This window comes from Artemia sp. Qi Xiang Cuo, chromosome 13 (assembly GCF_049724085.1).
Source record: "Artemia sp. Qi Xiang Cuo chromosome 13, ASM4972408v1, whole genome shotgun sequence".
NCBI classification, from domain to species: Eukaryota; Metazoa; Arthropoda; class Branchiopoda; order Anostraca; family Artemiidae; genus Artemia; species Artemia sp. Qi Xiang Cuo.
In genome coordinates, this window is record NC_142806.1 from 64,174,462 (window position 1) to 64,202,172 (window position 27,711).

At 35.6% G+C, this 27,711-nt stretch overlaps 1 protein-coding gene across 1 annotated transcript in view; it reads left to right on the plus strand.

The window, feature by feature from the left end:
• Positions 1-27,711, plus strand: part of cutlet (chromosome transmission fidelity protein 18 homolog) — a 145,079-nt gene that overhangs the window by 4,550 nt on the left and 112,818 nt on the right. Inside the window, exons 2-4 of the mRNA XM_089098657.1 lie at positions 5,813-5,931; positions 10,934-11,122; positions 23,081-23,264. Coding sequence (XP_088954783.1) covers positions 5,844-5,931; positions 10,934-11,122; positions 23,081-23,264 — 461 coding nt within the window. The 5' untranslated portion in view covers positions 5,813-5,843. The remainder of the gene's footprint in view (positions 1-5,812; positions 5,932-10,933; positions 11,123-23,080; positions 23,265-27,711) is intronic.

A 27,711-nucleotide genomic window follows, 5' to 3' on the forward strand; every position in this document is an offset into this window, starting at 1 on the left:
GCTCCCTAAATGAACCTGCTGAAACTTTATCTCATACATCCAAATATATCAACACTAAAACAAATTGGTCTATTTTCCAAAATAAGCTAAATGATGAAATTAAGTTTCACCCCAAGTTCATGCATTTCTAACACAATAGTTGACACACTTGCTGAAGCATTGACATCTTTACTAATAAATTCAGCTAATCATACTATCGCCAGGATAATACCTAAGAAAACATTCCCTAAACAAATTCCTAAAGCATGGTGGACAAATGAGTGCCTAAATAAATGGAGGATAAAAAAGGCAGCTAGGAAAGAATTCATAAAAAAACCAACACATACTACATATTTAAAAAAATTACAAGCAGAATCTAATCTAAAAAGGACTATAATAGATGCTAAATATAAATACTGGAATAATTTTGCAAATAATCTCTCCAGAGAAACAAATGAGCCAATTATACATAAAGTCATAAGCCACATATGTGGAAAAAAGACTTCTCCCAACCCACTCCTGTATGAGCTTATACATAATAATACCCATTATGACAATGATAATGAAAAGGCTAACCTATTTGCAACTCTTTTTGTTAATAAGCTAACATCAAATAATCAAAGCAAACTGTCCACAATTCCTATGAACCCTTGTTACCAACCACGCCCAGGATCCGAGTACATAACTAATCCATTTTCAATCCAGGAATTGAATGATGCAATACATCATATTAGGACCAAAACTAGCAGTAGCTATGACAATATACACCCTACATGGATAAAGAATCTCACACCTTCATACAAACAAGAACTGCTAAATTGTTATAATCACGCTTGGGCATCTTCTAGGTTCCCCAATATATGGAAATGTTCGTCCCTCCTACCAATCCTAAAGAAAAATAAACCAAAAGATAACCCTGAGTCTTATAGGCCCATAATGATTACACCTGTGATGGGGAAAATAATGGAGAAAATGATTTATCACAGACTCCTCTGGTTTGTTGAGAAAAATAACATGATCCCTCACACTCAAACTGGATTCAGGAAATACCACTCCTCAACAGATGCTTTCATTTTGCTAACAAATGCAATAAATGAATCTTTCTCAAAAAATAATATCCTAGTGGCAGCTTTCCTAGATTTTGAAGGAGCTTATGACAATGTGAACCACCAAATCCTTTTAAATAAACTTGCAAACCTTGGAGTACCTCCTAAGCTAGTATCCTTTATTAAATCCTTCATAGAAGTGCGAAGTTTCATTGTTTGTGTTGGTTCAGCCTCTTCACCCCAAAAGACAATTTCCAAAGGCCTACCTCAGGGAGCAGTCCTCAGTTGCCTCCTTTTTGCCCTATATCTCTGGGACATGAACCTACCCCACACGAATCTACAATATGCTGATGATCTGGTGCTATGGTTATCTGGCAACATCTTTCAGATAGCACAGTCAAATCTGCAAAAGTCACTTTTCCAGTTTGAAAAATTCTCTCAACATTCAGATTTACCCATTGCACCCACCAAGTCAAAAATAATCCAATTTCACCGGAAGCGAAACCATGTTAATGCAAAACTAACTCTAAATAAAACAACTATTCCAGAAGATAATAATATTAATTACCTAGGTCTCATGCTTGACCAAAAACTTAATTTCCACCTCCACATTTCAAACACAATAAAAAAATGTTATAGAAAAGCAAATATACTAAAAAGACTTCTTTCCACACCATGGGGTTGTAAGGAGAAAACCTTACTCCAGTTTTATAAATCACATATAAGACCCCATATTGACTATGGGCTCATTGTCTATGGTGCATGTGCAAAGACCCAGATGCAAAAAATTGAAACAACACAAAATGATATAATACGTCTCATATTTGGTCTTAGGAAACCCACAAGCACCAAGTTTCTGCTTATGGAGAGTGGGTTAACAACAATAAGGGAGAGACGTAGCTTTCTCTTGATAAAACATCTTACGAAAATTGAATCAAATAGCTCACACACATTACATAATTGGTTAAGAAATCCAGCCATGTATAAAGGTATTGCAGATGAGTATGCCAATATTCAAAAGAAGTTTCCTGTACCAGCAAAATCTAGTGCACCTACTTTCCCCCAATCCCCTCCTTGGAATTGGTCATTTCCCATAATAAATACTGAATTTTCAAAATGGAATAAAGATTTAACCCCCATTGCTTTTGTCCAGAAAAAATTTGCAGAATTTAATACAATTACCTATAAAAATCACTTCCAAATATTTGTTGATGGGTCAAAAATGGATGAGAAAGTTGCAAGTGGTGTTTTCCTTCCTCACCTGAAAATTGCAATGGGAGAGAGATTATTTAATAATTTATCTATAATGTCTGCTGAGTTAAATGCCATAATCATGGCATTAGAGCACCTTAAGCAAAACCAACCTTTGATTGAAAATTCGAATAATATTATCATCTATTCCGACTCTTTATCAAGCCTTGAGTTGCTGGCCTCAGCTCCTCAATATAAGTTGGACATTGACACTTATTATTGTCTCAGTACTATTGATAATCTTGCTTCAAGTGGCATAAAAACTTACTTTCAGTACATTCCTAGCCACTCTCGCATAAGTGGTAATCATCAGGTTGATGAAATAGCAAAAAATGCTATAAATATTGACCAGCCAAGTGGGAGACCAATCCCAATTAGAGATATTTACCGATGGAGGCTATCAGATATTAATTTTAATAAGATTAATCCTATCCTTTCCCCCTTTCCCAATAAGTATCTTTCCAAAATTTATCATAGAATTCGTTCTGGAACAAATGGACTAAATTTCCTTGCATTCTCATATAAGCTTTCTAATTCAAGTGGTTCAATTCCCCTGTCCCCTCTTTGCAGGCATTGTAATATGAATAATGAAACAACTGACCATTGCCTATTTGAATGTAATATGCTGACGTCTGCACAACATACCTTGCTTTGTAAACTGTTAAAATACTTCAAACACCACAAAATCCCACTATCAGCCAAGAGCCTAGCCAACTGCACCTGCACACAGAGCATAGAAATCGACATCTATCATCTTATATTTGAACTCCTACAGTCGAAAGATCTGCTGAAAGATATCTGAATATATCTAATAAATATGAGGCAATCAAGCCAGTAGCTCTGTAGCCCACAGAGTGAAGCAAAAGGAAAAGGGCTAAATAGTTATACTGAAAAGCCCGCCTGCTGTTAAATAGAAGAAGAAGAAGCTGAGCCCCCCTAGAGCTGACTTCATAGTTAAGTTAAAAGCTGTAAAGAACAAAGTTTGAGCCATGTCCAGAGAATTACAAGGAGGCCATTACAGCAACCTCAAAAACTAACCCCAACAGGTTCTGGAAATATGACTCTGCTCACAAGCCTGGTAGACACACAGTTACAGAACTGGTTTTTAATGGAATCCAGTCAAATGACCCCAAAAACACTGCTCATGTCTTGAATCACCAAAGCTGGCAGAAAAAGGGCAAACATATACAAAATCCCCATGGCAAACCCAGAATCAGGTTGACTCTACACTGCTGCAACCCATTCCAGACAACTTTAGTAAAAGCCAAGCCCAATTGCTTAATTTTGTGTTTGTTAGACATGTTTCTATTGTTTATTGTATGATATATTTTATTATTATGTGTCTAATGCTTTGAAATTAACAGAGCCTTTGCTAAATAGTAAGTTTTTCTTTTGTTACCACTTGAAGAAAAACATGTTATTGAGAACTCAGAGCAGACACATGCCACCTTTCCAATCAGCTTAAATTGGCCTTTTAGGCTGATTCCAAATATATAAGTGTCATTAAGTTTAATGTTACTTTCAAAAGCAACAAGTCAAAGAAAATTTGACTGATTTTTGAAAAGAGAGGAAACACCCCTAAAAATTCAAGTGATCCTAATAAAAACCACATCATCAGATTCAGCATATAATAGGACCAGGCTGTAAAGGTTTCAAGCTCCTCTACATAAGTGTATTTTTTTCCTGGGGTGATTTTATCAAACCAATGGTTCTAGAAGGTTAGAACAGATTCACTTGGGGGCTGGGACACAGTAGATAGAGTTAACTGTGGCTCACTTAGACATACATTTACTGACTGGCTGAGGTTGGGACACAGGAAATAAAGTTGACTCTGGCTCACTTAGATCTACATTTACACTTTCAACAACACACTTCTTTTGTTCTGTTTTATTTGTACAGTAATTATCAAAAATCTACTGTGTCATTGATTTCTACTTTGACTAAAGTTTTGATGAATAAAATCAAATAGGCAAGGAAAATGAGGGTAGTTTCAACCAGTAGAAACATTCAAAACAAAAATAAGGAAATATTTTGACAAGGGCCTCCCCCAAGTTGTTGCCAGTGCTAAAAAACAAAAAAAAACAGAATATAACCTTTTGAAGTAAACCTCACAAGAGGAAAAAACATTATGAAACTTCTTGTCAAACCACCCTCCTTCTGTAAAAAGAGGGTTTGTATTCTCTTTAGTTGACAGAGTTCTAAAGCTCTGTTCATGTAATAAAAAAAAAATTCATTTGTTATTTTGTTTTCTTCTTTGCTTCATTTATCATGCATAGCCAGTGTGGTCTTAGAATGTATTTCCTTTTTTGAATACCAGACTTATGTTTATTATTCATTGGAATTCACTAATTCTGTAACAAAACAAACAACTTGCAAACATTGCATTGCATTGTAAATATAGGGTTGAACCAGTGACTGACTGAGAGCTAAAATAAAATGTAACCCCAACTCAAACAGTCAGATGGGATTTTTGGTAGTTTACTGCACATAAGCAAATATCGATTGCCTAGTAGTAGTTGTGCATCAGCAGCAGTCGTCTTCTAGTCGCCTACATGCAGTTTTGTTACACTAATAACAATACATTACTAAAATGCTTGATAGCTGGACTAATTTACTTACTCACAGTGGTGGCTTTGTTTAAGGCAAGACAAAAATTAAATTCATTTGTAGTGAAAAGAAAAAATATTCAAAACTTTTTGATTTTTAGCATATTATATGTACAGAAAATAATTTTGCATTCAACCACACTGGGCCCGTGTAGCAGGGCTCTCCCCCTTGCTCCACTGGCTCTGAAGGTCTGTGATTGGAACAGTCTTTTTTAATCGCTTTTTAGCAGATGTTTAACAACATCTACAGAGAAGAAAATATCAATTTCTTTACAGTACCAACATATCTTTATACAGGGAACCCCTAATTCACAGGAAACATGCAAGATTAGAGAACAGAATACAACATTTTCACCATTTTGTACACCTTCATCTCTCCCAATATCAAAAATCCTCAAGCCTCTTCCTCCCATGGGTAGGACCTGTGTGCACCTACCCAAATATACCAACAGTTTTCTGGGGGAGGCCCAATTTAGGTTCGTTTAGAATTGCATATTTAAGAGACCCCATCTAAAACCATTTGATTAGATACTTTTTAAATTAGGCTATTAACTTTCTTGGACCCCCCCCCCCCCCAGATTCTTAGGTATTAATAAGGCATCTTCATGGTCAAACTATTGCTGAAAAGTTTACAAAATCCTCCTTAAAAAAAAAAATGTGAATTTAGGAGTTTTCTGAAGACAGTTATTAAATGGAATCAAAGCAAAAATATCTTCTATATGACCAATAATCAAAATGTTTGCTTATATTTTATTTTAATCACTGTCTCCAGGGGTTCCACATCCTTCTTGTTTTACATAATTTCTTGTTTCTTGTATGATAGAAAGGCTGTGTGATTTTTGTTGTTTCCATATTCAAAAAATTAGTTTTATTTCTATATCTTGAAATGGTTAAACATGAGCCCTTTGTTTTATTGAACAACAATTTTAGTTTCAAGAAGTTTCCAACAACCCACCAAGCAATGGATTTCCCTGATGATGAAGACATTCTTGCCGAAGAGCAATTCATGCAAGAATACAACAATTTTCCTGATGATATTCCTTTTGAGGGTAATATTGGTTTTATTTTTTGTCTTAATATGGATAACGTAGGGTTAGATGTTATAGCTAGGTCTGCCTTTGATGCACCAAGAAATCTAGGGAAAGGGAGGGGCTGCTGTTTAATACTCCCTCCTTTGTCTGCCTTTGATGCACCAAGAAGTCTAGGGAAAGGGAGGGGCTGCTGTTTAATACTCCCTCCATAGTCTGCCTTTGATGCACCAAGAAGTCTAGGGAAAGGGAGGGGCTGCTGATTAATACTCACTCCTGTGTCTGCCTTTGATGCACCAAGAAGTCTAGGGAATGGGAGGGGCTGCTGATTAATACTCCCTCCTTTGTCTGCCTTTGATGCACCAAGAAATCTAGGGAAAGGGAGGGGCTGCTGTTTAATACTCCCTCCTTTGTCTGCCTTTGATGCACCAAGAAGTCTAGGGAAAGGGAGGGGCTGCTGTTTAATACTCCCTCCTTTGTCTGCCTTTGATGCACCAAGAAATCTAGGGAAAGGGAGGGGCTGCTGTTTAATACGCCCTCCTTTGTCTGCCTTTGATGCACCAAGAAATCTAGGGAAAGGGTGGGGCTGCTGTTTAATACTCCCTCCTTTGTCTGCCTATCATGCACCAAGAAGTCTAGGGAAAGGGAGGGGCTGCTGTTTAATACTCCCTCCTTTGTCTGCCTTTCATGCACCTAGAAGTCTAGGGACAGGGAGGGGCTGATGTGTATTACTCCCTCCGTTGTCTGCCTTTCATGCACCAAGAAGTCTAGGGAAAGGGAGGGGCTGCTGTTTAATACTCCCTCCATTGTCTGCCTTTGATGCACCAAGAAATCTAGGGAAAGGGAGGGGCTGCTGTTTAATTCTCCCTCCTTTGTCTGCCTTTGATGCACCAAGAAGTCTAGGGAAAGGGAGGGGCTGCTGGTTAATACTCCCTCCTTTGTCTGCCTTTGATGCACCAAGAATTCTAGGGAAAGGGAGGGGCTGCTGTTTAATACTCCCTCCTTTGTCTGCCTTTCATGCACCAAGAAGTCTAGGGAAAGGGAGGGGCTGCTGTTTAATACTCCCTCCTTTTTCTGCCTTTGATGCACCAAGAAGTCTAGGGAAAGGGAGGGGCTGCTGTTTAATACTCCCTCCTTTGTCTGCCTTTGATGCACCAAGAATTCTAGGGAAAGGGAGGGGCTGCTGTTTAATACTCCCTCATTTGTCTGCCATTGATGCACCAAGAAGTCTAGGGAAAGGGAGGGGCTGCTGTTTAATACTCCCTCCTTTGTCTGCATTTGATGCACCAAGAAGTCTAGGGAAAGGGAGGGGCTGCTGTTTAATACTCCCTCCTTTGTCTGCCTTTGATGCACCAAGAATTCTAGGGAAAGGTAGGGTCTGCTGTTTATTACTCCCTCCTTTGTCTGCCTTTGATGCACCAAGAATTCTAGGGAAAGGGAGGGGCTGCTGTTTAATACTCCCTCCTTTGTCTGCCTTTGATGCACCAAGAAATCTAGGGAAAGGGAGGGGCTGCTGTTTAATACTCCCTCCTTTGTCTGCCTTTGATGCACCAAGAAGTCTCGGGAAAGGGAGGGGCTGCTGTTTAATTCTCCCTCCTTTGTCTGCCTTTGATGCACCAAGAACTCTAGGGAATGGGAGGGGCTGCTGTTTAATACTCCCTCCTGTGTCTGCCTTTGATGCACCAAGAAGTCTAGGGAATGGTAGGGGCTGCTGTTTAATACTCCCTCCTTTGTCTGCCTTTCATGCACCAAGAAGTCTAGGGAAAGGGAGGGGCTGCTGTTTAATACTCCCTCCTTAGTCTGCCTTTGAGGCACCAAGAAGTCGAGGGAAAGGGAGGGGCTGCTGTTTAATACTCCCTCCTTTGTCTGCCTTTCATGCACCAAGAAGTCTAGGGAAAGGTAGGGGCTGCTGTTTAATACTCCCTCCTTTGTCTGCCTTTCATGCACCAAGAAGTCTAGGGAAAGGGAGGGGCTGCTGTTTAATACTCCCTCCTTTTTTTCAAAAGCAAAAAGGGAGGACAGGGAAAGGAGATAGATACTTCTTATAACATTGTTATAATTGCAAAGATAAAAAGCAAGGCCTATAATTAAAGGTGGCAAATTATGAAATTATTATTTAAGACAAGCTATTCTAATAGGACTTTTAGTGGTGAATATTCTTATTTTACATGATTTTTCTCTAATTATAAGTGATGGTTTTGATAAGAACTAGAATACTTTAGCTGTTTCTTAAGTTTAGAAAATGCACTTGACTACATTGCTTGCCAGTTTCTCCTGAAAAAGCTTAGTTATTACAATTTCAAAAAAATAAAGCAGTTACCTTAAATGAAAGAAAACGAGTGTTTTTTGTGGGAATAAAGAGTGACATTCACACTTAAAACAAGTAGAAATTACTTTTATATGAAGGGGGCTGCTGCTCCATCAAATCAGTGTTTTCATGCTAAAGTTTGACTGCTGTTTGACTGAATATACACAGGATTAAGTCTTTTCTGAAGCATTAAAAAAATGAAGTCAAACTTTAGTTTAAAGCACAAGGGAGTTGAGAATATAATAGGGGTAGGGGGATGATAAATGCACTTTGAAGGCTTCAAGCGCTTCACGTTGTACTGATAGTGTGATAAATGAGTGTTTTTGAAGTGAGAAATGTATTACTGAAGGTTATGAATATGATATTTGAAAAAGGGGAAGTAGCCTACCTTGCGATTTAAGAAAAACTTTAATTAAAGCCCTCTTCAAAAAAGGTGATAAGATTGAGATTGGTAATTATAAAGGGATTAGCTTGTTTTTTTGTAGGAAACAAGCTACTTAGTACGATTATACTTTTAAAAGTTAGATATGCCTATAAAAAGGTTTAAGAGAAGGACAGTGTGGTTTTGGGAAGGCAAGAGGATGGGTTGACCAAATTTTCACTCTTAGATAAATAATAGGGGAGTGCCTTAGTCATCAGACTCCTTTAGTCCTCAGTTTTACAGATTATGAGCAAGCGTTTCATTCAGCTGATAGATGACCTTTAGCAAAGGTCCTATTCTTGTATGGTATACCAGATAAATACACTCAAGTGGCTAGTGCTATGTATGAGAATAATATTGCTGCAGTTAAGGTTGGAAATGAAGTTAGTAGATGGTTTCGTATTGAATCAGGAGTTAACAAGGTTGCATTCTATTCTCATTTATATGGATCATTTTGATGGACTTCATCCTCCAAAACCAACAAAAGTCGTTCATTACACTGATGATTTGAGCATTAGTGTTAGCAAAATAAATGCATTTCTGAAGGTTTTACGAGTTCAGGGTGCAAGAATAGTTTTGAAAATTAATATTCAAATACTAATTTGCTAAGACTGGGAATATGTGAAGGTGAAGAGGTGATCTTGGGTAATGAAAAGGTCAATCGAGTGGACAGCTTCACTTACCTGGATTGTAACACTGGTAAAGACGGTGGATGGAGGGAAGATGTTGAAAGTAGAAGAGCAAAGGCACAGGGTGTTTTTCACAGTTGACCAAAGTTTGGAAGAATATGAAAACTGACATTAGAATATTGGAAACTACAGTGACGACAGGCGTCAAATATGGGTTAGAAACGCGGGCGCTTCGAAAAAGACTGTCTGACTGAACGTACTTCAAACATTAAGCTGTGCGAAAAATGTGGTTCTATCCCGCTTTCTTTGGCTGTAATTAGAGAATTGCTGAGATGGCTAGGAAAAATTATGTGGGCGAAGGATAGATTTTTGTCCGCTGTAGGAATCAAACGCAAGACCAAAATTTCGCCAACGGAATGGTGCCTAGACTTAGTATCGTCGTTTTCGGCCAACCATCCAGGGCCAAACGAAAAACAGGTCGCCCCTGAATAGGGTAAAGAAGGATCATAAGGAATGATTTAAGGGAAATTGGAACGGCTTGGGATGGTGTAAAGAAGAAGGCTTTGAATAAATTGGAATGTATTTTTTAATGTAGACTGACCTCCAAACCAGGGGGATATTGCTAAGCTAATAAAATGAGGTCTTGAAGAACTGATAAACCTTATCCGAATAGTATCTTATATAATATCGAACATTATGCCATACTTATTAATGTAATATCGATCTAATGAAGCTGATAAAACTTACTATTGATGTATTTTTCACTTTAGATGAGCCTCCAAGCCCGGAGGACGCTACTAAGCAAATAAAATAAGGTTTTGACGAACTAGTAAACTTTCTCGGAATAGTATCTAATGTAATATCAAACATAATATTATGTTTATTAACTGATAAAACTTAATATCGAGGTATTTTTTTTATTTAGATGGACCTCCGAGCCTGGAGGATATTACCAAGCTTATAAAGTTTAATTTTTCTGAACTAGTAAACCTAATCTAGTAAAAGGTAACATCGAAACAATATATAACATAAAAAGGTACATAATATTTAACCTATTCACGTAATATCGAAATAATGAGCTGATAAAACTTACTATTGAGGTATTTTTTTTTATTGTAGATGAGCCTCTATGTCTGGAAGATATTATCAACCCCATAAAATGAGGTTTTGCTGAACTAGTAAATCTAATATTTTAAAAGGTTACACCGAAATAGTATATCATAGTATCGAGCATAGTGTATAACCTATTCACGTAATATCGAACTTGTGAATTGATAAAACTTATTATCAAGGTATTTGTTGTTTTAGATGAGCTTCCAAGCCTGGAGCATGTAACGAATCCCAAAAAATGAGACTTCGCTGGACTACTGAACCTAATTTAGCAAATCATAGTTTCAGAATCATATCTAACATAATATCAAGCTTAATATCTAACCTATTCACGTAATGTCGAACTTGTGAACTGATAAAACTGAATATCGAGGTATTTTTTTTACTGTAGACCAGCTGCCAAGCCTGGAAGATATAACCAATCCCGTAAAATGAGATTTTGCCAAACTAGTAAAACGTGATATCGAAATAACTTCTAACGGTATATCTACCCTATTAACCTAATATTGAACTTTTGAAGTGATAAAATTTCAGATCGATTTTTTTTTATTTTAGATGAGCCTCCGAGCCTGGAGGATATAATCAAGCCCATAAAAAAGCTTACTGAAAAGCAGGTCCAGAACGTCCTTGAAAAAGCCACAGAAACCGAAAGATTGTCACGGAAACGCCTGCAGGATGATCTCTTTGGTGATTTAGATGGTTTAGAGGATAGTATGCTCGAGGAAGTAATAGAAAACTATTCAGGTATATATGAAACAGTTCCAAAATCAGCAGCTGTTTTACATTAGTTTGTTATTATTTTTTTAGGAAATGTTTTTTTTTTTAATTCGTGAATATATAATTTCTGAATAGAAGAATTATAAATTGTAGAAAGCGTGATGCGATCTAAGAAAAAAATTCTTGAAAAAGAAGATGAAATGATTGTTCTTGCTGATGTTTCTCCACTAAAAAACTTACAAAGATAGTTTATTCCTACGGCTATTTTTGAAACGTAACAACATAAACATAACTTAATGCACAATAATCTGAATAATTTTGGTATTGCGAGAATCGCTACAAATAACAACTAATTTATATATTGGAAACATGGTCTTAACCATTATCTTACTATTGTGGAACATTTTTTTTTCACCTTGGTTCAAAAGAGCAACTTTCTTACTTTAAGTTTCAATCATTCACTGAGCCTTTCAGAAGCCAATCGGATGAAGTCCTGTTTCTTACCAAGTCTACTGTTCTACTTATCCTTCAGACTGTTCTTTTTCAGGCAAAAATGTTTTGATTCTAATGAATTTAACTTTTTCCAAACTTTTTTTTTCGCATACAGTTTTGTTCAACGCAACTGTTTCATAAAAACTGTCAAATATGACTGTTACTTGCTGAATATAGAAGAAAAATATAGTGACTTTCTATATTTTTCCTACTAATGGTAAGAGTAATAGCATGCACATTACACGTGCAGTAATGCAATAGATGTAATCTGACACTTTCTGTTGTAGAAATTCTATTTTTAAATTGGTCTATTGAGCTTCATGTGCTTTGTGCAAGTTGTTGGTGTGAAAACAATGATACCTGGGGGGCAGGGGATATTGCTTTTTGCATAACATTATTATTGCATTGACTGATTCTATGGTTTTTTTTTCAAGATTCTCAAGCTCCTTCCTCTTTGTGATATTCCTGGTAAGGATATAGAGTTCAATATATGAAAATAATAGCAATAAGCTAATGGATGTCACCAGCAATAGGCTAATGGATGTCACCTGGTGACTGTGTCCAGGTTTTTTCCAGGGGGAGGGGATTTACAAAAGGATTTTTCTTGAGAGGGGTTAAAAAAAAAAAACGTCAAAAACTCATCAAAATTTATTTAGGCCCATTTTTTTTCGTTTTTACGAGTCGGACAAACATTTCGGGGGGAGGGGGGTTCAAACCTCCTAAATCCCCCCTCTGGATACGGTCTTGGTCATGGGATTTAATGTTTCAACGTCGGACGAAATTTTACATATCCTATAGTTAAGATTCAGTTTTATCCACCAAAGATTCAGATTTGTTTTTTGAAACAAGCTTTTGATTTTAAAGTACGCCGAAAATAGGTGAAATTCAATCAAAAATAGTAACCCCGTTTTTAAAGCAAATATGAATAATTTTCTTACGTTGAAGTAATATCAAAATAATCGGCAGTGTGACTCTGAAATCAGCCTCTTAATCACAAAGGCCGTTAATTAGAATAAACAGCTCTTATGAAAGTACTAAAAAATCTTGGCTTAAAGAGCGAGGTAGTGACTAGGGGTTGAACCCAATCATATACGTAATATTTTCTGTTCCTTTTAATTCTTAATGCTGCTCCTTACTTTCAGTTGAAAAATTTGTTTTGTTTTTTATTTAATTTCTGATATTCTTATTTAATAATGCTGGGAAATCCGGTGTCCCCTCCGTAAGGATTTCCCTTTCCCCATGAAAACTTCCTTCATGGAAAGATCCTCCCATATAAGAGATTTCACGAGAGATTTCACCGACAGACTGGTCATTTTTACCAACTGATTTTTTATCAATAATTAGCATAATGTCCAGTTTGAATACGAAAATTGAGAACAAAGCTTAGCCCAAAGAATCGTACAGCCTGAAGAAGATTAGCTTATTAGTTCAGTTTCTCATAAGAATCATGCGTACAACTAGTTGGTGATCTAGTGGAGAAAAGAGTAGTGATATAAAGGAGCTAGTGATATAAGTCGGTGGAGTCGTGGTGGTGCGAATTACGGCAGTAAGCTTCTCGCAAAATCGTATTTTTTGCAGGGAAATAAACTTTAAACGAAATACGCTCAATTGATTGGTTTGATCGCTTTCCTTTTATCTTGTTTGGTTGTCAAGGTAACTAAAGCTTGACGGATGCAGTGAAGATGTTTAAAGGAGAATAGCAAAGGCCCAGGGTGTTTTTCACAATTGATAAAGGTTAGGAAGAATAGGAAGATAACTGCGAAACAATATTATAATATTGGAAACTTTACAGATTCCTTGGGGTACCTGTTCGACTGATTGTATTTCAAACAGTAAGCTGTATGAAAAATAGGGTTCTATCAACCTTTCTAGAGCTATAATGATAGAAAGGTTGAGATGGCTAGGACATTTCTGAGGAAGGATGACCGACTGCAAAAGATTTCCCCTTCTCGACCATCCATCTAGAGACAAACGAAAAGCAGGTCGTCCCCGAATGGGGTGGGAAGAGGTCGTAAGAAAGGATTTAAAGGAAATTGAAGCTTCTTTGGACGATGTAAAGAGGGGAGCTTTGAATAGATCTGGATGGAATAGGCGCGTGCGTAGCTGTGTTGGCCTTAGGTGGCTTGTTGCTGTAGTGAGTTGTTAGTAGTAGTAGTAGCAATGTAAATTAATCGACTAATAAGCCAGCTATTAATCAATTAATAATTAATTAATCGGTTATCAAATGGCTGCACGTGTTGGAGTGTGAAGTGCATTCGAGTGTCCATTATTTGACTTATCCGGCTAGCCCAAGCTTCCTTGGATAATCTGCAAGAGATAAAAATAAATTATGTATCTGGCCACGTGCCTGCTGAAACGCTGAACAGAGGCAACGTTATAGTGTTGCCTATAGTAAAGGCCATGCGGCTCCAATGTATTATTATTATTATTATTTTTTTTTTTTTCCCAGAGGCACTTCATTTGGAAGGAGTCATCGTATAAACTTCAAAAAGGGCTCATTTGATTGGAAATCGAGAGTTCTAGTGCCCTTTTTAAGAGTTAAAAGTGACTGGAGGGGAACAAGCCCCCCCCCCACGCCCAGCAATCCCCCAAACACATTCAATCAAAATTTTGATATAGCCATTTTATTTGACAATGTGGACTTTCTGATATGAATTATGTGTTGGAGAAAATCTCTCCCCCACAACCCTCAGGAAAAGGGTAAGTAAATCGGCCCTGAGTCCATGCAGCAATAAAGCGGGCACAGTGTGTCATATATTAATATGATTCCTTTAGGCCAGAGTACTTCGCGTTAGAGAAGTTTCCGTAGGAGCTCTAAAAAGGACTCATTCAATTGGAAATTGGAGTGGCTTGTGCCCTTTTTAATAGTCGAAAGTGATTGGAAGGAAATTAACACCCCTTCCACGCCCACCATTTCCCGAAATGCATCCAATCAAAATTTTGACGTAGGCATTTTGTTCAGCGTAGTTGATTTCCAGATAGAAATTATGTTTTTGAGGAGGACACTCCCCCACGGCCTTCAGGGTAAGGGTTGTAAGTTATGGCCTGGGGGCATATAAGGTTTTTAGACAGCGTTGTCGTAGAAACTTCAGAAAGGGCTCATTCGATTGGGAAATTAAATGGCTAGTTCCCTTTTTAATAGTCGAAAGTGATTCTAAGGCAACTGACACCCCTTCCACGCCCACCATTTCCCAAAACATATCCAATCGAATTTTTTAGATACCCTTTTTTTTCAACGTAGTTGAAAGTTCTGGAAATTATATGTTTGAGCAGGACACTCCCTCCACAGTCTTCAGGGGCAAGGGTTATAAGTTATGCCCTTGGGGCATGTATGGTTCTTATGAAAGGAATGCTCGTGTAAACTTCATAGAGGGCTCATTTGATTGGAAATTGAAAGTTCTAGTTCACTTTTTAATTGTCAAAAGATATTGGAGGGTAACCAGCTCCCCCCCCCCCCAAACCCTTTTTTCCCAAATGCATCCAATAAAAAAATTTAAGATAGCTATTTTGTTAAAAATAGTTCAAAGATTAAAATACAAAATTCTGGGGTTAACACGACCCCCAGTGCCCAGAGGCAGACGTCGGAAAATCTACTCTTGGGGAATATATAGGTCTTATAGAAGGGATACTTGTATTAACTTCAAATAGGGCTAATTTTATTGGAAATTTAAACTTCGTGGTAACTTTTTAACAGTAAAAATAGATTTACGGGCATCTACCCCCCCCCCCCTCTACGCCCTTATTTCCTCCAACCCATCTGATAAGGACTTTGAGATAGCTTAAAAAAAATAGTTCAAAGACCATATAACGAAAAATCCGGGTCGACACAGCCCCCCAGGACCCGAGGGCAGGTGTTGTAAGTTATGCCCTGGGGAATATATGGTTCTTATTGAAGGGATGCTCGTAAAAACTTCAGAGATGGCTCATTTGACTGAAAATTGAAAGTTCTAGTTCAGTTTTTTAGATTCAAAAGATATTGGAGGGCAACTAGCCCCCCCCCCCACGCCCCCATTTTTCCCAGATGTCAATACAACCCTTCAGGGCCCAGGGGAAGGCGTTCTAAGTTATGCCCTAAGGGCATTTATGGTTCTTATGAAAGGAATGCTCGTATAAAATTCATAGAGGGCTCATTTGATTGGAAATTGAAAGTTCTAGTTCACTTTTTAAGCGTCAAAAGATATTGGAGGGTAGCCAGCTCCCCCCTCCCCCAACCCCTTTATTCCCAATTGCATCCAATAAAAATTTTAAAATACCTATTTTGTTAAAAATAGTTCAACGATCATATAACAATAATTCCGGTGTCGACACCACCCCCCAGGGCCCGGGGGCCGGCGTTCCAAGTTATACCCTGGGGGCATATATGGGTCTTATCGAAGGGTTGCTTTTATAAACTTCAGAGAGGGCTCAATTGATTGGAAATTGAAAGTTCTAGTTCACTTTTTTAGATTCAAACGATATTAGAGGGCAACTAGCCCCCCCCCCCCTCCACGCCCTTTTTTCCTCAAACCCATCCAATAAGGACTTTGAGATAGTTTTTTTTTATAAATAGGTCAAAGACCATATAACGAAAACTCCGGGTCGACACAGCCCCCCAGGGCCCGAGGGCAGGTGTTGAAAGTTATGCCCTGGGGGAATATATGGTTCATATTGAAGGTATGCTTGTAAAAACTTTGAAATAGTTTTTAAAAACTAGCTCAAAATAAAAATTTTGAGATAGCCATTAAGTCAAAAATTGCTCAAAAGTCAGACAACAAAAACTCAGGTGTCGTCACAGCCCCCCAGGGCCCGGGGGCAGGCGTTGTAAGTTATGCCCTGGGGCATAAATAGTTCGTATGAAAGGGATGCTCGTGTCAACTTCAGAGAGGGCTCATTTGAATGGAAATTGAAAGTTCGAGCTCACTTTTTAACAGTAAAAAAAGATCCGAGGTCAGCTAGCCCCCCCCCCACGCCTTTTTTTTCCAAACCCATCTGATCAAAGTTTTGAGACAGACATTTTGTTAAAAATAGTTCAAAGGTCGGATAAGAAAAAATCCGGTGTCATTACAACCATCACGGGCACAGTGAAAAGTGTTCCGTGCTCTATTAAAAAACCCAGCATGGTTTTCATGAAGGGAAAACTCTCGTAGACTCCTTACAAGTTTTATTTGATCGTGAACTGAAACTCCCAGTTTACGTTTTAAGTATCTAGAGGGCTTAAGGCAACTAGCCCCCCTCCACGCCCCTTTTTCCTCGAACCCATCCGCTACAAATTTTGAGATAGCCAGTTTTCGGAAATTTTTCAAAAATTAGATAACAAATACTCCCCCCTTGGCCCGGGGGATAGGCGCTGTAAGTGTTGTCCTGGGGACATATATGGTTCTTATGAAAGGGATGCTCGTATAAACTTTAGAGGGGGCTCATTTGATTGGAAATTGAAAGTTCTAGGTCAGTTTTTAAGGGTCAAAACATATCTGAGGGCAACTAGCCCCCCCCCCCACTCACACCCTTTTTTCCCCAAGCCCATCCGATAAAATTTCTAAAATAGCCATTTCATTGAAAATAGTTCAAAGGTCAGATAAGAAAAACTTCTGTGTCGACAGAAACCGCCAGGGCCCAGAGGCAGGCGTTTTAAGTAATGCTCTGGGAGCATATATAGTTCTTATGGAAGGGATGCTTGTATAAACTTCGGAGAGGTCTCCTTTGATTTGAAATTGAAAGGCCTCGTCCAGTTTTCAAAAGTCAAAAAGATCTGTGGGCAACTAGCCCCCCCTCCTCCACGCCCTAAATGCATCAGATACAAATTTGAGATAGATAATTTTTGAAAAATAGTTCGAAGTTGAGATAGCAAAAATCTCCGGTGTTAACGCAACCCCCCATAGTCCGGGTGTCGTCGTTTTGGGTTATGCCCTGGGGCGTACATGGTTGTGATGGAAGGGTTGCTCGTATAAACTTCTGAGAGGGTTTTTTTGGTTGGAAATTGAAAGTTGTAATGCACTTTTTAAGAGTCAAAAGTGATTAGAGGGAAGTTAGCCTCTCCCCACACTCCATTTTTTTTCTTAGAGGCACTTCATATAGAAGGGGTGGTCGTATAAACTTCAAAGGAGGCCCATTTGATTGAAAATCGAGAGTTATCGTGCTCTTTTTAAGAGTCAAAAGTGATCGGAGGGCAGCTATCCCCCAAGCCCTTTTCCCCAGATGCATCTGATAAGAATTTTAGGTAGCCATTTTGTTAAAAATAGTTCAAAGATCATGTAACAAAAACTCCTTTACGTATGGCTATTTCGTTAAAAATAGTTCAAAGGTAAGGCAAGAAAAACTGCTGTGTCGCCCCCCCCCCTTAGGGTCCGGGGCAGGCGTTGTAAGTATTGCTCTGGGGGCATATATGGTTCTTATGGAAGGTATGCTCGTATAAACTTCGGAGGGCTCATATGATTGGAAATTGAAAGTTCTCGTTCGCTTTTTAAGAGTCAAAAGAGATAGGAGGGCAACTAGCCTCCCTCTCCAGGCCCTATTTTCCTCAAACCCATCCGATAAGAACTTTGAGAGAGCCATTTTTTTAAAATAGTTCTATGGTCAAATAACAAACACTCCGGTGTCGACACAACCCACAGGGCCTGGTGGGCTGGTATTGTAAGCCATGTCCTGGGGCCGTATCTGGTTCTTATGAAAGGAATGCTTGTATTAACTTCGGAGAAGGTTTATATGTATGGAAATTAAATGTTCTAGTTCATTTTCTCAGAGTGAAAAAAGATCAATGGCAACTAGCCCCTCCCGCCCTCCACGCCTTTGGGTGTATCGGATGGATAAACCCATCCGATAAAAATTTGAGGCTACCATTTTGTTAAAAATAGTTCAACCATTAGATATTAAAATTCCAGGGTCAACACAACCCCCCAGGGCTCAGGGACAGGCGTTGTAAGTTATACTCTGGGGATATATATGGTTCTTATAAAACGAATACTCGTATAAACTTCAGAGAGGGCTCATTGGATTGAGAATAGAAAGTTCTAGTTCACTTTTAAAGAGTCAAAAGAGACCGAAGCTTAATTAGTCCCCCCCGCGCCCTTTTTCCCCAAACCCATCCGATGAAAAGTTTGAGATAGCAATTTTGTTAAAAATAGTTCAAGCATCAGATAATAAAAACTCCGAGGTTGACATAAACCCATTTTTTCACTTTGATATTGTTACTTTGATACCAGTTTTGATACTTCGATGAATATTTAATTTTTTTTTTTAAGTTTGATTTTGAAATAAGGAATTTTTGAAAACTTGAAATTTTTTGCAATCAAAAATGAACAAAAATTAATTAAAAAAAACTTTCCGAAAAATAAGTTTTTCAAAGAAAAGAGAAGGCCATTTTAAAATTAAACTCAACAGATACAAATTTATGTCAAAATTAAAACTCAAAACGACTAGAAATTACTATTGAAGAATAAAAGAAACCGAAAACAAACAGAAATTGATTAAATAATCAGAGTAAAAACATTTCAAAAGTAATAATATGAATGAATAAACAGTTCTTAAAGCTAGTAATGTTTAGATTGAATATGAATATCAAGCTTAAAACGAAAAAAAAAATTTTCCTATTTAAATATAAATGTAACTTAAAACTAAAAGAAATTAAATAAACAATCAAGGCAAAGAAACATAAAATAGATATTAATGTAAATTAATAAATAAATTTTAAAACGAGCGAAACTTCAATTGAATATGAAAATCAAGCTTGAAACGAACAAAAATCAAGACAAATAAGAGTTTGGGTATCACCTCCTTCTTTCACTGGAAAGGTCCAAAACCTATTGGGTCATTGGCGCTTTACTGAAAACTATATGCGTCTTGAACAGTCTTGGAAAGTAAAACAATATCAAATTGAATATTTGTTGTATAATGATATTAATCGTTCAAGGATACACTAGTTCAAGAATATATATCGCTGTAATGGTATTTTTTTTTTCAATGCTTTAAGAACTTGAAAAGAAAAATATTTGTAATATAATTCGTATTTAGTTGGGCGCCCAAGATGTAATAGGCTTTTGGTTTTTATTTACAGTTAGGAAAGGAGGCAGTATCCAAACATTTGTTTGTAGTGAAACTATATTCGTCTTTAACAACTTTAAAAAGAGCTAATAAATTAAACTGAATATTTGATGCATAATGATATTAATTGCTGAACGCTAGTCAGTTCAAATTGTTACTATAATTATAATGTTTATTTTCAGTATTAAGTACAAAAGAAAATATTTGTCATAAAATTGGTTTTCAGTAAAACGCCAATGACGCAGTAGGTTTTAGACTTTTACAGTGAGAGAAGGAGGTCATAACTAAACTCTTGTTTGTAGTAATTTTGTTCGTTTCAAGCTTAATTTGCATTGTCAATTTAAGTTTCACTCGTTTTAAGATTTATTTAGTAATTTATATTAATATCTATTGTATGTTTGTTTGCATTGATTGTTTATTTAATTTCTATCTGTTTTAAGTTTCATTTATACTTCAAAAGGAAAATATTTTTTTTTGTTTTAAGCTTGATTTTCATATTCAATCTAAGCATTACTCGCTTTAAGATTTATTTATTAATTTATACGTATTATTACTTGTTGTATGTTTTTGCTATGGTTGTTTATTTAATTTCTGTTCCTTTTGGGTTTCATTTATTCTGTAATAGTAATTCCTGGTCGTTTTGAGTTTGATTTTTAAAAGGTATTTGTATCTGCTGAGCTTAAGTTTAAAATGGACTTTAGGCTACTTTTCTTTGAAAAACTTATTTTTGGAGTTTTTTTTTAATTAATGAACGAGAAACGCTACTGAAACCCTGAAACTAGACGTATAACAACATTGGTCGCGTTTACTCCAATGTAAACATACGAGGTGGGATATAAAAGTAATAAGACTGGCGATACTTCAAGCGATCTGGCAACCCTGTGCTGTTGTCCTTGAGACGGCACGTGTATCAGGACCCTTCCATAGCTCAGTTCGAGTTTATACTACGTCCGCTGACTACGCGATTTTTGAGACTTCGATTAGTGAAGTTTATGTTTTCGTTGTACGTCATGGAATATCTCAATAGTAACCGAAACTCTAAAAAGCAGAATTTTCATATCAATAGATACATAAAAAAAAATTGATTTCATATGCTGATTCTAAATTTACAAGATTCATTAAGTTTACTGTTACCTATCAAAAGCTACGAGCCTGAGAAAGTTTACCTGATTTTTGAAAAAGGGGGGAACACTACCAAAAGTCAAGGAATCATAATGACAACTGCACCATAAGATTATGTGTATCAGAGAACCCTACTTGAGAGGTTTCAAGCTATCATCTTCAAAAATTTGGAATTTTTAATTTTTTTTTGGCAGAGGGAAGATCACGGGTGCGTTTTTATTTGTTTTTTCTTTGTTTGTTTTTAATAGGGGTGATTGTATCGAACAAAATATCATAGAATATCGGGAAAGGGCTCATTTAAATGGAAATCAAAATACTAGTACCTTTTTGAAGTGATGAAAATGATTAGCCGTCATTTTGGGGCTTTAGAAACCATCCATAAGGCCGTAACAGACATGCTTAAGACTAAAGCGGTTGAAGATTTCTAGCGCTGTTACGAAGAGTGAGAACAACTCTCCTTTCGGTGCGTACCTGCCCAAGGGATCTACTTTGTCGGGGGTTACATTCATGTTTGAATTCATAAAAACTTTCTTTAGAAAAAAATTTAGTCTCTTTACTTTTCTACCGCACCTCGTAGCTTCTTTATACGTCCCTGAAAGTGTGCCCCTTCACTATTCCTATCCCTTTCCTTCCTATCCTTCACTATTACTATCCCTGTTTCATCTCTGTATATAATTTTGCATGTTTTTTTTTGAAGTGAACAATTGAGATGAGCATGTTCTGGTGTTAGCTTGTCTCAAAGTAACTAGAAGTTTTTATTTTTGTAAAATAGTTTTATCCCTGCAGATATTACTAGAATATTTTGCTTTTTAAATAAAAACTGGCTTTGTCCCATCTTGAAGGCAAAATTAAACTTTCTGTGTACAACCAACTGATCATCAGAAACAACCGAAAAACTCCAGTTTTTGTCTCAGTTTTGTTTCCTCACGCTCAATATATACAGCAGTCTAACAAGTTTAATAATAATGCTTCTGGAATCGATATAAACCCTGCAACCAATGTGGCCTTGAATCCAAATAGACCTTAGAGGATTTAAGGAGGCAGAAGTCCCGACCTTATTTGTTGTTGATTGCTCATTTTAATTTCTGTTCTTTTTAAGGTTTTATTCACGCATTCCTAGTGATTTCCGTTCGTTTCAAGTTTGACTTGCTATATGGAGTTTTTTTCCGATCGTTCTATGTTTTGAAAAGTTAATATCAATAGCTCCAGGTTTCAAATACATATTGAAGAAAAAGGGAATTATTAGTATCTTGGGAATCAAATGGTAAAGGGAAAACAAATTGAAATAGTTCTCAGAATCTGCTGTCTTTTACAAAACTGGAAGAAATTGCAAACAAGTCACATAAACGCCTTCTGAATTAGTGTAGCTGTGTTTTATTTTCACTAAAAATTGTGAATTTTGTTCTGCAGTATCACTTTGAACCTTACGTCACCATACTCTATTTTGTCCAAGTCTTTTTCTGCACGAAAATCCTCTTTTGGTGCAAGGAATATAAGTTATTCCCTAGCGGCATGTAAGGTTTTTATTGAAGTCTTTGTCGTAGAAACTTGAAAAAGGACTCATTCAATTTAAAAATCTAAGGGCTAGTGCCTCTTTTAATAGTCAAAAGTGATTTGAGGGCATTGTGTATTTTGTTTCAAGTTAAACACGTCTAGATACTTACACAATGACCCAATTTAAAAATTGCTTCCATTTAACAAAATTGGACTAAATCTTAAAAGGAAGAAACGAATATTTTTGATTTAAGTGTGGTGTGATAAGGAAACATCAATAAAAAAAAAATTTAAAAACACTTTCTAAAAATATACATTGTGATCCCAATAATTTGGCTCAAACTCGAAAAATGGAGCTTAATTTAAAAGAAAGAAGTGGAAATTTTTAATTCGATTTGTGTTACACGACATTTGTCAATGTGACAAATGTCGTGACACAATTGTCTGAATTTGTTCTTTGGGTGTGACTCCAAAATTTTGGAGTATGTCTTTATATCTTTCTGGAATATGTCTTCTGTCAGTCTATCTTCTTTAATATGCAATAGCGATGAAAAGTATTTGAGCCTAAAAAAGTCATTATTTTTTTGTATTTTACTTTTTAGCTTCCTTTTATCTTTTTCAAATGCAATGTGACTAAAAGTATCTGAGCCGAAAAAACAGTTGATATTTTTAAAATTGTTTCTCTTTTATTTGTTTTATACTTTTCTCTTTCTTTTTATCTTTTGGTTTTATCTTTATCAGATGCAAAGCGACCAAAAGTATCTAAGCCTAAAAAACAGTTACTATCTTTTACAGTATTTTTCTTTTATTTATTTTATCCTTTTTCTCTTTCTTTTTATCTTTTGGTGTTATGTTTTTCAGATGCAAAGCGACCAAAAGTATCTGAGCCTTCAACAGTTACTAGCGCAAAGACAGCGGATGCATTGAAGAACCTTTTTGGAAGATCTTGCCCTGTTAAATCCCCATCACCTATTGATCATGATTCTTACCTAGACAGGCTAGAAGCTATTATATCAACAAAAAATGCTGCCCGAAAAAACGCCAAGTAAGCTTTCCCTCTTGTTCACTTCTATGATTCTCACTTATTGATTTTATTGATAGGGATTTTATTCATACTGAAACTAGTGATTCTTTGTTTCTATTCATAATGATTCTTACGTAGATATGCTTAAAATTATTATAATAATAAAAAAAAATGCTGCCTGAAAAAACGCCAACTAACCTGTTTATTTCTATGATTCTCACTTAGTGATTTTTATCGATTGTGACCATTTTGACTCAATCTATACTGAAATAGTATACTGATACTGAAACTAGTAATTCTATGTTTCTATTCATGATGATTCTTACTTAAATAGGCTTAAAATTAGGTGTTTTTAGTCATAATGATTCTTATTTGGATAGGCTTAAAATTATCGTAATTAACAAAAAATGCTGCCTGAAAAAATGCCAACTAATCTTTCCCTCCTGTTTATTTCTATGATTCTCATTTAGTAATTTTATGGCTTGTGACTATTTGGATCTAGTGGTTCTATGTTCCTAGTCATAATGATTCTTATTTAGATAGGCTTACAAATTTTATAATTAACAAAAAATTCTGCCTGAAAAAACGCCAACTAATCTTTACCTCCTGTTTATTTCTATGATTCTCACTTAGCGATTTTGTGGATTATTACTATTTTGATACTGAAGCTAGTGATTCTGTGTTTCTATTCATAATGATTCTGATTTAAATGGGCTTAAAATTATTAAAATCAACAAAAAATGCTGCCCAAAAACACACCAACTAATCTTTCCCTCCTGTAAATTCTATGATTCTCACTTAGTGATTTTATCGACTGTGACTATTTTGATGCTGAATCTAGTGATTCTATGTTCCTTGTCATAATGATTCTTTCTTAAATAAGCTTAAAATTATGTGTTCCTAGTCATAAAGATTCTTATTTGGATAGACTTAAAATTATTGTAATTAACAAAAAATGCTGCCTGAAAAAATGCCAACTAATCTTTCCCTCCTGTTTATTTATATGATTCTCATTTAGTGATTTTATGGATTATGACTATTTTGATACTGAATCTAGTGATTGTATGTTCCTAGTAATAATGATTCTTATTTAGATAGGCCTAAAATTATTATAATTAACAAAACATGCTGCATGAAAAAAACTTCAACTAATATTTATGTCCTTTTTATTTCTATGATTCTCACTTAGCGATTTTGTGGATTATTACTATTTTGATACTGAAGCTAGTGATTCTGTGTTTCTATTCATAATGATTCTGATTTAAATGGGCTTAAAATTATTAAAATCAATAAAAAATGCTGCCCAAAAACACACCAACTAATCTTTCCTCCTGTAAATTCTATGATTCTTACTTAGTGATTCTATCGATTGTGACTATTTTGATGATTCTATGTTCCTAGTCATAATGATTCCTATTTAGATAGGATTAAAATTATTGTAATTAACAAAAAATTCTCCCTGGAAAAACGCCAAACAATCCTTCCCTCTTGTTTATTTCTAAAATTCTCACTTAATGATTTTGTGGATTGTGACTATTTTGAAACTGAAACTAGTTATTCTATGTTCCTAGTCATAATGATTCCTATTTGGATAGACTTAAAATTATTACAAGTAACAAAAAATGCTGCCGGAAAAAAACGCCAACTAATCTTTCCCTCCTGTTTATTTCTATGATTCTCACTTAGTAATTTTATGGATTGTGACTATTTTGATACTGAAACTAGTGATTCTGTGTTCCTAGTCACAATGATTCTTATTGAGATGGGCTTAAAATTATTATAATCAACAAAAAGTGCTGCCCGAAAACGCACCAACTAATCTTTCCCTCCTGTAAATTCCATGATCCTCACTTAGGGGTGTTATCGATTGTGACTATTTTGATGCTGGATCTAGTGATTTTATGTTCCTAGTCATAATGATTCTTATTTAGATAGGCTTAGAATTATTATAATTAACAAAAAATGGTGCCAGAAAAAACGCCAACTAATCTTTCCCTCCTGTTTATTTCTATGATTCTCACTTAGTAATTGTATGGATTGTGACTATTTTGATGATGAAACTAGTGATTCTGTGTTCCTAGTCACAATGATTCTTATTTAGATGCACTTAAAATTATTATAATCAACAAAAAATGCTGCCCGAAAGCACCTACTAATCTTTCCCTCCTTTTAAATTCTATGATTCTCACTTTGTGATTTTATCGATTGTGACTATTTTGATGCTGAATCTAGTGATTCTATGTCCCTAGTCATAATTATTCTTATTTATATATGATTAAAATTATTACAATTAACAAAAAATGCTGCCTGAAAAAAACGCCAACTAATCTTTCCCTCCTGTTTATTTCTATGATTCTCACTTAGTGATTTTATGGATTGTGACTATTTTGATACTGAAGCTAGGGATTCTATGTTTCTATTCATGATGATTCTTATTTAGATGGGCTTAAAATCATTATAATCAACAAAAAAGGCTGCCCGAAAACACACCAACTAATCTTTCGCTCCTGTAAATTCTATGATTCTCACTTAGCGATTTTATCGATTGTAACTATTTTGATATATAATCTCGTGATTCTATGTTCCTAGTAATAATGATTCTTATTTAGATAGGCTTTATATTATTAGAATTAACAAAAAATGCTACCTGAAAAAACGCCGAATAATCTATGATTTTTATTTAGATGGACTTAAAATAATTATAATCAACAAAAAATGCTGCCCGAAAACACACCAACTAATCTTTCCCTCCTGTAAATTCTATGATTCTGACTTAGTGATTTTATTGATGTTGACTATTTTGATGCGTAATCTAGTGATTTTATGTTCCTAGTGATAATGATTCTTATTTAGATAGGCTTAGAATTATTATAATAAAAAAAAAATTCTGCCTGGAAAAACGCCAAATAACATTTCCCTCCTGTTTATTTCTATGATTCTCACTTAGTAATTTTATGGATTGTGACTATTTTGATACTGTAACTAGTGATTCTGTGTTCCTAGTCACAATGATTCTTATTTAGATGGGCTTAAAATTATTATAATCAACAAAAAATGCTTCCCGAAAACACACCAACTAATCTTTCCCTCCTGTAAATTCTATGGTTCTCACTTAGTGATTTTATCGATTGTGACTATTTTGATGCTGAATCTAGTGATTCTATGTTCCTAGTCATAATGATTCTTTTTTAGATAGGCTTAAAATTATTATAATTAACAAAAAATGCTGCCTAAAAAGCCAACTAATCTTTCCCTCCTGTTTATTTCTATGATTCTCACTTAGTAATTTTATGCATTGTGACTATTTTGATACTGAAACTAGTGATTTACTGTTCCTAGTCACAATGATTCTTATTAAGGTGGGCTTAAAATTATTATAATCAACTAAAAATGCTGCCCGAAAACACACCAACTAATCTTTCCCTCCTGTAAATTGGATGATTCCCACGTAGTCATTTTATCGATTGTGACTATTTTGATGCTGAATCTAGTGATTCTATGTTCCTAGTCGTAATGATTTTTATTTAGATAGGCTTAAAATTATTATAATTAACAAAAAATTCTGCCTAGAAAAACGCCAAACAATCTTTTCCTCCTGTTTATTTCTATTATTCTCACTTAGTAATTTTATGGATTGTGACTATTTTGATACTGAAACTAGTCATTCTGTATTCCTAGTCACAATGATTCTTATTTAGATGTTCTTAAAATTATTATAATCAACAAAAAATGCTGCCCGAAAACACACCAACTAATCTTTCTCTCTTGTAAATTCTATGATTCTCACTTAGTGATTTTATGGATTGTGACTATTTTGATGCTGAATCCAGTGATTATGTGTTCCTAGTCATAATGAATCTTATTTAGATAGACTTAAAATTATTATAATTAACAAAAAATTCTGCCTGGAAAAACGCCAAACAATCTTTCCCTCGTGTTTATTTCTATGATTCTCACTTAGTAATTTTATGGATTGTGACTATTTTGATCCTGAAACTAGTGATTCTGTTTTCCTAGTCACAATGATTCTTATTTAGATGGGCTTAAAATTATTATAGTCAACAAAAAATGCTGCCCGAAAACCCACCAACTAATCTTTCCCTCCTGTAAATTCTATGATTCTCACTTAGTGATTTTATCGATTGTGACTATTTTCATGTTGAATCTAGTGATTCTGTGTTCCTAGTCGTAATGATTCTTATTTAGATAGGCTTAAAATTATTATAATTAACAAAAAAATCTGCCTGGAAAAACGCTAACTAATCTTTCCCTCCTGTTTATTTCTATGATTCTCACTTAGTGATATTATGGATTGTGACTATTTTGATACTGAAACTAGTAATTCTATGTTTCTATTCAAAATTACCCTAATTTATATAGGCTTAAAATTATTATAATCAAGTAAAAATGCTTTCTAAAAAAACCCCAACTTATCTTCCCCTCCTGTTTATTTCTATAATTCTCACTT